The sequence below is a fragment of the Aplysia californica genome, unplaced genomic scaffold (genome assembly GCF_000002075.1).
Source record: "Aplysia californica isolate F4 #8 unplaced genomic scaffold, AplCal3.0 scaffold00165, whole genome shotgun sequence".
NCBI lineage: Eukaryota > Metazoa > Mollusca > Gastropoda > Aplysiida > Aplysiidae > Aplysia > Aplysia californica.
Window position 1 is genome coordinate 1,014,933 of NW_004797435.1, and position 13,773 is coordinate 1,028,705.

Genomic DNA, 13,773 nt, shown 5'->3' on the forward strand with positions numbered 1-13,773 from the left:
CAATTAATTATCTTGCAAAAAAAAAAGATAGATCTAAATCTAGATCAGATAGATCTACTCATGTTGCTCTGGAAGAGACCTCCAATGTTTGTAAAAGGCACGCCTGTAAGTATGGATCAAACGATGTTACTCATTTTATTTTCTGCAGCAGTGACGAAGTATAATAAAGAAAGACAGGGCACTCCTTGAGGATGAATTCTGAATGTCAGTATGTGTATTGTCTTTTACAACATAACACCCTCCAAACACAGACTGCTTAAGGCTGAAGGATCAGAACGTACCACAAACACGGCCAGTCTTTCAGTTCAGAGCTAACACTTTATAAATACAGTTATGACTCTAGTGAAGTTGTAAAAATAACAAGTTACAGATAGATCTAGATCTATACCTTTATTTTATCTATCTTAATTTAAGTCAAATCACAACACATCATTGAGAATGATAATATTGCTAGATCTAGATCTAACCTGCTATGAAACATACTAAATCTAAACAAAACATTATATAGATCTAGTTAGTACTTTAGTTAGTTTTAGTTTTGAAGTACGGCTGTGGTCAGGCTAGTCGCCTATCAGCCGTTCGTTGCTTTAATTGCTTGTTCCTTCCTGCTCGTTGTTTTCACACTCTGTTATCTGTAGGTTAGTGCTCATGGATCTGGCAGTTTGAAACCAATCTAGGTTCATGGAGAATTTATGTGCCTTCCAGACACCACATTTTCCAGCCTAAAATTTTAGGCTGTGTCATGTTAGAGAGTAGATTCCGCGGTAAAATGTCTCCCGGTAAAATGTCTCCCGTTACGTTGTAAATTCCTTTTAAATACTTGTAGCATTCAATCATGTCCCCTCTAGCTCTCCGATAGTACAGCGATGGCAGATCCAATTTTCTGAGACGATTGCAGTAGGCAAGGTGCTGTAGTTAAGGAATTAGTTTGGTGGCCCGACGTTGCACTTTTTCAAGTTGTTCTTCATCACCTTTAAGTCTAACGAGCGTCAATTCAATAACAACCACAACAGCCTATTAGATCTGATCTATAAGGGATCAAAGACAAATCTGAACACCTTACTGCTACAGTACTGTAACAGCTAAGAAACTGGAAATTAACCGGGCTCAAATATTACATTAACCACATAGGTCCATTACAGTACGAAGTTAATTATAATGCGGAGCAAACCCACACTGTTGAGACGGTTTTGTTGTGCAGTCTTTTCTATTCAACTGAACAAAAATAAGTTAATCACTAGAATCTAGGTTTAGATCTCCTAGATCTAGAATCTAGATATATAGATATAGATCTATATAGATCTAGAATCTAGATCTAGAGAATATAGACTTGGATTTAATCCTCTCCCCGTGCAGAGAGTACGGCACATGCAATACATAATATGCAACTTTTAAAATTATCTAGATCTAGATCTAGATTTAGATCTAGATTTTCTAGATCTAGACTAGATCTAGTGTCAGGGACCAGGATCAAGCAAAACTAACAACTCGCCTCTGTGTCTGTGACTTGGTCCAATTCCTTGATGAGCTCCCTCCCGTCAGCTGGTGGAGCTTGGAGTTGGAGGTGGAGGTAAGTGACATATAACACGGAAATAGATCTATTGTAAACTTTACTGACCCCTGACCTTTGCGATCGTAGGGTAAAGGTTAAACAGGGTAAACAGGTGAAACTAGAAGAAGGATTGTAAAATATTTATTAGTGTAAAAAGTCAATGTAAATATTGTTATCTTTTTATTAAGCTATGCAGGGTTTTATTTTGCTACAAAATGCTTTAGTAAGTTTTCAACCAAAATAATATTCTCTTCATTGACATCTGAGCTTCAACATGTCAGCCCCCATCTTGAGGTTGACCCGATAGACGATAGCAAAGAGTCTACAAATAGCAACTAAGTTGAGCAGTTCAGCATTGAGTCTCAGATTGTATACTACACATGGTAACATATAAAGCATTTGTCCCTGTCTGTTCATATTTTGCTCCCTGGAGACGTAATTTTTCTCTGCTCTGTCTGAAATTGGATTACTGTTTTTAGTTGATAAATTCTTTCTTCCTCCAAGTCCAAGTCTCTAGACTCCAGACTACTCTAGAGATCTAGAATCTAGAGATCTATCTACTTTACTTTTAGTTTTAGCACTTTTACTTTTACTTTAGCTTAGCTTAGAAATAATTTTACATTTAATTTTTACTCTAGATATAGATCTAGATCTAGATTTATATATAGATCTATGTATAGACTCATAGATCTAGATCTAGGCCTACTGTATAGAACGGAGTCGTAGTGATGGAGTGTCTGGACGTACACGATAACCGTGCACCTTGTTGTCTCAGTATCTACGTACACGGTAACCGGGCACCTAGTCTCACCTAGTATATCTAGTCTCAGTATCTACGTACATGGTAACCGGCCCCTAGTCTCAGCATCTACGTACACGGTAACCGGAATGAAAATAAATTCAATATTTGTCCTGTGCTGTCACTTGCTGAAAAAAAAAGAGTCATACAAGCGTCTTGTTGGCTTCGCCATCGTGACCAGTACCAGTCAGTGTGCATCACATTGTGTGATTGTGAGTACCAGTTGGGGTCACCAAAGTTCATTGAAAGTCTGTGCACTGCGAAGTATAGGGCTCCGGAATGGGGGGTGATTATTGATTTTTTTTAAAGGTACAGTCGGGGGAGGGGTGGGGATGAAGGCAACACCTGATGACAAAAACTGAACTTTGAGTTCTGAACTGCCTGCCGGTTACCGTGTACGTGACACTGAGACTACATGCCCAGTTGCCGGTTACCGTGTACGTAGATATTGAGGCTACATGCCCGGTTAGCGACACTGAGACCACATGCCCTGTTGCCGGTTACCGTGTACGTAGACACTGAGGCTAGGTGCTCGGTTACCGTGTACGTGACACTGAGACTAGATCTGCATGCCCGGTTGCCGGTTACATGGCACGTAGTTTGGGGCTACATGCCCGGTTACCGTGTACGTGACACTGAGCCTACGTTCCCGGTTGCCGGTTACCGTGTACGTAGACACTGAGGCTAGGTGCCCGGTTACCATGTACGTTGACACTCCATATAAATAATGTGGTGCTTGGGAGCAAGGAACCTCAGAGATCTTAGCAAATCCACCAAGGGGAGAATCCGTGGTGATCAGTTATTTTCAGGCACACCATCGGTAAAAGTTAAACGGTCGGCATTTTTTTCGGTAGTTCCCACGCCCCAATTATTATTCGCTGGTGTTGGCCCCAAAAGTAGGGGGGTTTCAGGGGGGCTTGCCCTCCTGACCTAATAAAAATATAATGGGGGGGTTTCAGGGGGGAGGGAGGGCATGCCCCCTTGAAGTTTACCATAATTTGATATTTTGCAGTTGTTAGGTTTGATATCTCTTGCTCGCCACGCATTAAACTTATAGATCTAGATCTAGGCCCAAATAAGAAGGGTTGGGAACTACCGAAAAAGCGCCAAAGGGTCTACCTGTACAGTGAAGTTTACTCTGAAACTCAGAAATGAACTAGGATAGCCTTGTGATGGATGACTTGGCAAGCAAAGAGTGGTCAACCTGACAATCATCACAATAGCATGAGGCATGCCATTTTTACTTTTATCCAATTGTGTCTCAAGATCTATACCAACCTCATGGCTCCCCTTTACTTGTCCAAAATGTATAGCTTTCCATCTCTCATGCATTCTCTAACTGAGTTACCCTGCTCATGTTGTAACCTACCTTAGTGTTGTTAAATTCAGTATGTCATTATTAGCAAATTCGGGGGAAGAAACAACTGTTGGAATGGTCAGGGAAACAAAAGCACAGAAGAGTTCACCGCTCAGTATAATCCTGTTTGATTGCGGACATGTAGCCCTACCCACCCAGCTTGTGGTGAAAGTTCAGGTGGATAGGTGAGATGCCAGTACAAATACGACAACGAGTTGACACCTCAGTGTGATTCCCTCAGGCGCAAACATTGTACCATTTCATCAAGATTTGCTGTGGAGATTCAATCACAGTCACTAGTGTGGCTGCTCTGTGATGCAACAGGTAGCTCACTGATCGCAAATTTTTACTGCTTGGTTGATCAGCTGTGCCTGCCCAGGTTTTTGTTTCTGTAAATTATTACCTGAAATGTGGGATCTTAGCCAAATCTGTCCTTCAGAGAGGAATCTTAGGGGTGTATTTTGTGTAGTAAATATTGTTTTCTTAAAGCAGTGGGATCTTAAGCAAACCAGGATGGTGAGCGGTGGGATTATAGATGGTGACTTCTGTTTTTGAGCAATTGCCAATTAAGATGGGGACCTCATGAAGGTCATGAAAGAGGCCATGAAGTAAATCTGATGAATTCTCATGAATCTTTGTCCATACATGCACATCCAAACTGTGCATGGTCATCAAATGCCAGAACAAGTTCAAGTAGTCAAACAGTGTCTTGAAAAGTTTGGAGTTCATGGAGACCTCTGATATCCACAGCAGGTTCATGGGGGATAGAGTTGGGAAATTATTAGATTAAAGGTCAACTTGTATGTCAACATTGTGAACTGGTTCCTCCACAGATACTCCGTAAAAGATGAGGAATCTGCAGGTTGGACTGCTAAATCGTTTAAAGGTCATACCCATTTTGCCTTGTTCAAAATGGACTCTTCGATTCAAAGGCTCAGTCTCAAAACCAGAGAAAAGCAAGCGCTACGCAAATACACTGAATCTCCCACAAACTTTGTTTCCACTTTCAATGAAGCATGGAGCAGCGGCTCAGAGAGAGCTAGAGATACAGAAGGTACAAAAGTCTGTCTGGAAATGTCTCACTTCTATTCTGTTGTAGGCAACAGTGATTGTATTTGTTATGAGTTGGTATTGGATTATAAACATATAAACTATGTTTTTAGTCATTTATATTTTTTAAACTTTGTCGCTCCTCGGGATATAGTTTATCTTTATGTGAAACTCAGTTTTCATTATCTTAGAACTTATACTCTATTTTTGCATGAATTGAAGTGCTCACGAACACATACTCACACTCGCACACACTTACACATTAACACATGCTCAGGAAAGCACTCTTTCACAAATGTACACACATGTATGCACACACACAGACACACACAATCAGTCTGACACACACAGACACACTCACACTCAGTCACACACACACACACACACACTGAAACCCACACCCACACATACGCCCACCCACCCTTACACCCACACACATGCACACATACACACTCACGCGCACACTCACACAAACACACACATAGACACACACACACACACACACACACACACACACACACAGTATTCATGATATCAGGACAAGACAGTGAATGACTATTGGTGGTTCAACATCTTTCTTTTTTTAATACAAATATCACACATTTTTTACCCTATTTTTCCAATCTGTACTGCACTGTATGACAATAAATAATGATATAGAAATATAGTCATATGTTCTTGCTTGTGAGGTGAACATTGATAACCTTGAAATCTTATTTTTAGATTCATATTTAAAATATGATATGGGAATTACGTGTCCTGTGCTTAGAACTAATTTGCTCTACTTTGCATCCTGTCAATAGACCAAGGAATTCCAGAATCTCTACTATTGGCAGAGACAACAGAACTGGACAGAAGAATTTGTCCTCCATGACGGACCCCCATATGCCAACGGAAAGACTCATGTTGGACACACCGTGAACAAGGTTTACAAGTTTGCCCTTCTGTCTAGATTCTTTTGAAATATATTTTGAGGTGAGGGAAAAAGGAATAGATGTATTGTATCGCATGGGAAAAATCTATCAACTGTGGAGAAGCAATTGATAATACATCGAAAATCAACGTACAGTCGAAATTGTCCATGACAACCATTCTTTTTCTGGGAGAAAAGTGGTCTTAGACAGGTGGGTGTCGTGGACAGTGTCATTATACAGACTTCAACATAAGATAAGGACCACTTGCAAACACTCTGAGAGGTCTTCTTGGGTCGACCTGCACGTGGGTATTCTTGGACTGATCCAGTGGCATGATGGCGCTGTCTCAAGCGGACAATTACAGAGTGGGACACTGCAAGCCTCCTGGTACCTTCTCTGACTCCAACTCGATCCTGCAGCCATGCCATAGCCCTGGCACGATCAAAGTCTCTCAGCTTTGGTCTCAGTGGCATATTGATGTGATACTGGATTTTGCGCAAACGGCGGCTTATATTGCCACCAAAGTGAGCACAGTCCGTTTATGATGTGCACCCGAAGTTTTAACTAAGAAATGTCCGTAGTGTTTCACACAAGTTAATAAAAAAACAAATTTGCTTAAAATTCCCGAGGATTTTCGTGCTGCACTTAGTGGTTTTGCCCCTTTAGGAAGCTTTTCAGTACACATTGGTAACCCATTAACACTTTCAGAGCAAAAACAAATTTAAACATTCCTTGCTGTCTTTTTTTTCTGATTTTTTAAATATCAGGACTATCTGTCAAGGTGGTCCTTAACTTATGTTGAAGTCTGTAGTATTAAAACACACAAGGGAGGAAACAAGAAATGGTTGTTTGTACAGGTGATTGTCATGGACAGGTGGTCATTAAAACAGATTTGACTGTATTTGAAAGTCTAAAATAGCATTCATATTTAAGTCTTCTGCGTGTTCAATGGTAGGTGAGGTTTTTTTAATTAGAGCAGGACAACAACGAGGTACTATTTCAAATTAATAAGTGAATATAAATTTCTGGATGAAGATGGCTGTAACGCCCTATATTGGGCAAGGTTATTTCACACATATTTGACAAGTGTATTATCACAAATTTATGTTTGTGTGTGTATATATATATATTGTGTGTGCATGAAAACACACATATCCCTAGGTTGATATTATGCTGGACAACAGAGCGGATGGCTCTGGTTCAAATCTTTGACAGGGCATTTTGAACTTGTATTGGTTTGGGGAGTTTTGAAGGCTCTCCACCCATTTTGCTCAGTCCTAGTGGACATGAACATTTAATTTTTAGCTCCTGCCTCTATGAAAAAATCTCACAGGGCTGAAAGGGAAGTTAAACCTGATATATATTTTATATAGATAGATAAATAAATACCAGAGGTATGATTTTCCAAAAGTCTCCAGCACTTTCATGTACTTGCATAAACATATAAAGTTACTGCACTGAAGTCTTGAACAAAATTTCATTCAGGCAAATAAAAACTATTTCTATTTTCTTTCAGGTGTTGAAAGATATCACCAACAGATACAAAGTGATGAAAAAATGCAAAGTCCACTATGTTCCTGGATGGGATTGCCATGGGATGCCTATTGAGGTCAAGGCCATCACCGATGACATGGGGCAACATCAGAAGCTTTCACCTTTAGAAATAAGGGCGAAAGGTACTCGTCTTCATTCTCATGCAACTATGTATTATACACCCATCTTCTTCTTCTTCTTCTTCTATCCTGTGGTTGGGGCAACCGTTCGGGCACCACTGCATTGGAAAACCAGCTCTCGCCATCTATTTTTGTCCTCTGCTCTCCTCAGATTGTCACCCATCGTCTTTCCTGTCCACTCTGTAATGTTGTCCTCCCATCTCCTTCTCTGCCTTCCTCTCTTTCTCTTTCCTTGTACGGTTCCTTGCAGGATTGTTTTGGCAAGTCCTGTGGATCTTGTGACTTGCCCATACCATTTTAGTTTTCGTCTCTTTACTGTGGTCAGTAGATCTTCATATTGCCCCACTGCGTTGGTGATTCTCTTTTGTACTTCAGCATTTGAAACGTGGTCTTTGTACGAGATGTCAAGGAGTCTGCGATAACATCTCATCTCCGTGGTCTGAATCTTTTTCTCTAATTCTGCTGTTAGTGTCCATGATTCGCAGGCGTATAAAAATATTGAGATGACCAGTGAGCGCATTAGTCTAATTTTTTAGCTGTGCGTGATGTTTCTGTCCCTCCAACAGGCTTTAGTTTTGACAGCGCAGCTGTTGTTTGTGCGATTCTGGAGAGAATTTCTGGTCTTGAGCCTTCATCTGAGACGATAGATCCGAGGTATTTGAAGCTGTTGACAGTCTGAAGTTTCTCGCCCCTTACTTTGATGTCCGCATTAATGCCATTGGTGTTATTGGTCATTAGCTTGATTTTCTCGGCACTGATCTCCATGCTGTAGGCTGCTGAAGTTGTGTCCAGCCGCTCCACTAGTGTGGCGAGCTCCTGTTCTTCTCCTGCTAATCCATTGATGTCATCGGCAAAAGGCAAGTTAGTGATTGTCCTGCCTCCAATACTGATTGTTCCATTGTGGTCTTCCAGAGTGTCAGCCATGATTCGTTCTAGGAAGATGTTGAAGAGAGTGGGAGAGAACAAACAGCCTTGCCTCACCCCGACCGTTGTGCTGAACCAATCCCCCATGCTGCCGTTAAGGTAGACTGCGCTGGAGGCCTTGTCGTAAAGTTGTTGTATGACGTTGATCAGGTTGGCGTTGATGTTATATTTCCTCATGGTTGCCCATAAGGCTGCATGCCAGACCCTGTCGAAGGCCTTTTTAAAATCCACAAAGATATGGTATAGGTTTTGTTGGTGTTGGAGGTACCTCTCGCACAGTATTCTAAGGTTGAAGATCTGTTCTGTTGTGCTGCGCCCTGCTCTAAAGCCTGCCTGCTCTTCGGCAATGATCTTCTCTGCCTGTGGTTTCAATCTGTTCAGCATTATCTTCAACATAACCTTACTGGGGTGGCTTATTAGACTGATGGTGCGGTAATTCTGACATAGTTGCAGGTTACCTTTCTTGGGGAGTGTAATCACTAGTGATTGTGTCCATGGTGTTGGCCACTCTCCTGTCTGCCAGATCTTGTTGCAGATGACAGTCAGAGCGCTTATCATGTCCTTTCCCCCTGCCTGTATCAATTCTCCTGGAATGTTGTCCACTCCTGCTGATTTCCCCTTCTTCAGTGCTTTAACTGCTGCTTCAACTTCTTCTCGAAGGATTCGGTGGTTATCGATGTTGGTTGCTGGGGGAACGTTTAGAATCTCAGGGTTTCCCGTGGCTTCGTAGTTGTACAATTCTGAGCAGTATTCTGTCCATCTTTTCAAAATGTCTTGTTCCTCTGTCAAGCATTTTCCTTGTTTGTTTTGAATGGTGGTGGTGCGCCCCTCTTTAGTGCGTGTCAGGTCTTTTACTAATTGATATGCTTTTTTGCTGTTGTTTTTCCTCAGGCTGCTTTCGATTATTTAGCATTGTTCCTCGATCCAATTTTCTTTTGCCTTTTTCATACTTGTTTTAATTTTTTTGGCTGACTGCTCTGTACTCCTTTGCACCATCTGGTTGCTTCTTTTTCTCCTTTAATTTTCTCCTTTTGTCACACAGGTTAAGGATGTCAGTTGTGACCCCGGGCTTATTGACTCGTCGGTGTTTTCCGAGGATCTGACTGGCTGTTTCAGTCACTGCTGTATTGAAGGTGTTGATCCACGTGTCCGTGTCTGTGTCATTGTTGTTACCAGCATCAATGACAGTGAGTGGTGCAAACTTTCCTCCTATCATGGCTTGGAAGCTTCTGCTACTTCTGGGTCCTTTAGTTTTTCGAGATCAAACTTCATCCTTGTGTTTCCTTGCTTTTTTACCCTCTTCAGGTGGAGGCGAAAGGTCATCATCACAATGTCGTGGTCGCTTCCAAAGTCTGCTCCTGGGAATGTTTGTGTTTTTCCAATTTTGACACTGGACTGGAATCACTTTTTCACCATGATGTAGTCCATCTGGTTGTGATGTTCTCCGCTTGGACTGTGCCATGTCCATCTCCGTGATGTAGTCAATCTGTGGACTGTGCCATGTCCATCTCCGTGATGTAGTCAATCTGTGGACTGTGCCATGTCCATCTCCGTGATGTAGTCAATCTGTGGACTGTGCCATGTCCATCTCCGTGATGTAGTCAATCTGTGGACTGTGCCATGTCCATCTCCGTGATGTAGTCAATCTGTGGACTGTGCCATGTCCATCTCCGTGATGTAGTCAATCTGTGGACTGTGCCATGTCCATCTCCGTGATGTAGTCAATCTGTGGACCGTGCCATGTCCATCTCCGTGATGTAGTCAATCTGTGGACTGTGCCATGTCCATCTCCGTGATGTAGTCAATCTGTGGACGGTGCCATGTCCATCTCCGTGATGTAGTCAATCTGTGGACTGTGCCATGTCCATCTCCGTGATGTAGTCAATCTGTGGACTGTGCCATGTCCATCTCCGTGATGTAGTCCATCTGTGGACTGTGCCATGTCCATCTCCGTGATGTAGTCAATCTGTGGACGGTGCCATGTCCATCTCCGTGATGTAGTCAATCTGTGGACTGTGCCATGTCCATCTCCGTGATGTAGTCAATCTGTGGACTGTGCCATGTCCATCTCCGTGATGTAGTCCATCTGTGGACTGTGCCATGTCCATCTCCGTGATGTAGTCCATCTGTGGACTGTGCCATGTCCATCTCCGTGATGTAGTCCATCTGTGGACTGTGCCATGTCCATCTCCGTGATGTAGTCCATCTGTGGACTGTGCCATGTCCATCTCCGTGATGCTTTGTGTTGACCTAACGTGTTTGTCAGCACTAGGTTGTTATAGCTGGCAAATTCCAGGAGCCTTAGACCTCTTTCATTTGACTCTGAGTTGCAGTGTTGTCCACATGTTCTTTTCCAGTTCTTGTATGCAGGGGTCTGGTCTATCACTTCTTGTATCTGGTCGTAGAAGCCCTCCACATGGGACTGCCCTAAGGCGGATGGTAATAAGCCGCCTAGAAATAGGGCGGCAGCCCATGACCGTATTCACAATGTCTTTGTGAATAAAAAATCCAACGCCATTCGTATGCTTGTCCTCTTCTCCACTGAAGTACAACTTGTGACCTTCTTGTGTCGTGATCTCCCCGAATTTCTTCCACTGTACTTCGCAAAGTCCTAGTACGGCCCATTGATATCTATTCATCTCGTACGTAAGCTCTTCTATGATGGACCTGAAATGCACCTGTAACCTATATTTTTTAACAGGGGTCATGGGAGTAATAAGATAGCCTTTCCTTTCTCATAAGGATCCTTGCAGAAGGTTTTATTTCTTTCGCCATTCAGTTGCTGGTGTGCTCTGTGTTTGACTTCAAACATCAGGTTCCCAAGACTGGAACCTATTGTCTTTGATAACATCAAAGTACAATGCATATGGAAAAAATGCGAACCTTCTTTTTACATGATGAATGGGGATTATTTTTTCGCTATTTAGTACTCACAGTTTTTTCAGATTGATTATGGCTTTGATATGTTCAGGCTCAGGAAAACATGAAAAAGAGTTCTACGTGGAGTGTTTTTTCTATGTTCGTTTTTAATTTGAAATTTAAATTAAAGAACTGATCTAAATTGTGTCATGAGGGTATTAAAAACTGTAATTTAAAAAAGAAATCAAGAAATTGTGCCCTTGTCTGAGAATCTCTTATTAAGGACCTGTTGATGGGATAAGTCATTTCATTTTTTAAAAGCTTTTGAAACATCTGGTGGCTGAGCACACATGACTTTCTCACAAGATGACCATGATCCCTGCTATTCTAAACCATGTTTAAGTAGTTATAATGAGAACAAACCGTCAAATATCTTCCTTGCAGCTGTCAGATCAAATTTGGTACATTTTCACTTGACCCTTTGGACCTGTTTGCATATTGAACACCCCTCAGGGAGCTATATTACTAATCTAGGAGTGGACCTAATCAAGCTCTTTTGCACAGGTTTGGTAGTTTCAAGGAATTCAGTTTTAAAAGGTCGAACATTTTTTTCTTGAAACATTCACAGCCAAGAAATTTGCAGAGGGAGTGATCCGAGAACAGAGGAAATCTTTCATGCGATGGGGCATCATGGCAGACTGGAGTAAGTCCTACCTGACCATGAATCCTCAGTACCAAGAAAAACAGCTGGAAGTTTTCTACAAAATCTATCAGAAGGTAAGGCTTAATTTACTTGTGTGTAGTAGTCTCTGTATCATTTTGTTTCACTTAATGAATGTTTAAATTCCTTTGTTTGAAATTACTTTTAAAACAGAAGCCTTTTCTTTTTCTTTTTCATTGATTGTAGATCCTTTATTCCCAATTGATAAAATTTGATCTTTTCGTTGGTGGGCTACTTTGTACCAGTCTATCAGGGCCAACCCAGACAGAAAGGGATTATGTATCTCAGGAAATAAACTGAGTGACTCGATAATTTTATGATTTCCCCTCTTGGGAATTGAATTCATGTCTTTGAGTGCAGCAAGGAAAAGCCTTGTCATTACACCACAGATGCTTGTAGCTTTTGGTTTTAAAAAATTCTCTTAAAGAAGTCAGATCACCATGCATGTCATTTCCTTAGCAACACCACTTTGTTAGTGATTGTCATAAACAACAAAAAATTATAATCATATAGATCGTGTCAGTGTATATGAGTTTCTTACAAAAATTAGAGAATTTTGTTATTGACAAGTTCAAAAGCATGTTACTGTCTTTGAATTATTTTCTGGGACAGATTGATGCTGTTGGAGGAATCACAGTTCTTTCTGTTCAAGGTTTATTCAAGCTATCTGTTGAATTTGTTCTTCTTATTTGAAGTGTAAATGTAACTTGACAAATAATTTTTTGTCTTGTCTGTGTAGGGCTTTGTGTACAGAAATTACATGCCAGTCTTCTGGTCTCCATCTTCAGGGTGAGTTTGTGTAATGATGTGTCACTTGTTCTGTTTGCTTAACAAAGTGCTGTTTTTGTTGCTTTTACAGAAGGAGGACGGTTGATTGATTGTGAATGTTTTGTGCCCTTATCTACACAATTTAGATTGTTTAAGAGGCAGGCAGCTTCGACCCTGACTGACAGGGCCGAACCAGGCTGAGTTGGATACAGCATTTCAGGAGACACTTGACAAAGTAATTTTCCCTGTTCAACCAAAACAAGCACACCATTAAATGATCATTTTTATTTTGATGTGCTTCTCTTTTCTTTAACCTTACGGGCTGCCCACTAGCTCAGTTGATATCATAGTGCTTGAACACAGAGTGGATGACCCTGGTTTGAATCTCAGCGGGGCATTCTTGAATTCTGGTTGTGTTAAGGGAGTTTTCAAGGCTGTCCATGTAGTTGGCTTTGTTGTATTGAAGACAGACTTTAAATTTGGAAGTTTTTCCCATAAATACCTTGTAGTGTTAAAAAGGGCATTAAACCCAAACACCCATACAATTACCAGTTGTTAGAGCATGATCTTTTTTTTTTCTTTTCCCAGGACAGCTCTAGCTGAAGCTGAGCTGGAGTACAACCCAGAGCATGTGAGCAAATCTGTGTACCTGACATTTCCACTGCTCACCCAGCCAAAGGTAGAACAGCTAGACAAAGGTAACACACTTGGCTAGGTGGTCGGGTGCCCTAGCATTGCTGTGTGATATTCTGTCTGTCTATTTTTCTTTCTACCTTTCTTTCAGTCTTTAGAGCTCTCTTGCTATTGTTGTCTGTCTGCCTGCCTGCCTTCCTGCCTGCCTGCCTGTCTGTCTGTCTGTCTGTCTGTCTGTCTGTCTATCATGAGTTAGCACAGTTAGGCTCTCTTTTTTCTCCATGCTTTTGAAATTTTCCAACACCAGCTGTTAGCGATAACTTTAGTTGAATAACAAGCTTCAGTTCCAATTTCAGGGATGAAATAAGTTTTGTGACTGACTTCTTACAGCACCACATTAATTAAATGCACAAAATCTTTAGTCGGACGGTTGGTGATTTAAAAAAAAATTTTCATAAAAATAAAAAAAATCGATTTTTTTTATTTAAATCATGATTTTTTAAATTTAAATCAGATTTTTTTT

The 13,773-nt window shown here is 41.2% G+C and overlaps 1 protein-coding gene across 1 annotated transcript; it reads left to right on the forward strand.

Annotated features, from left to right (window-relative positions):
• Positions 1-1,820: 1,820 nt before the first annotated feature.
• LOC101864689 (isoleucine--tRNA ligase, mitochondrial) lies at positions 1,821-13,315 on the forward strand (the record flags this gene model as incomplete). The annotated part of the gene is given in 7 exon segments (XM_005097874.3): positions 1,821-1,935; positions 4,542-4,762; positions 5,562-5,684; positions 7,189-7,348; positions 11,757-11,905; positions 12,589-12,638; positions 13,206-13,315. Coding segments are annotated over 6 exon segments (799 nt in total), but the record flags the coding sequence as incomplete, so codon positions are not given.
• Between the last annotated feature and the right edge of the window lie 458 nt (positions 13,316-13,773).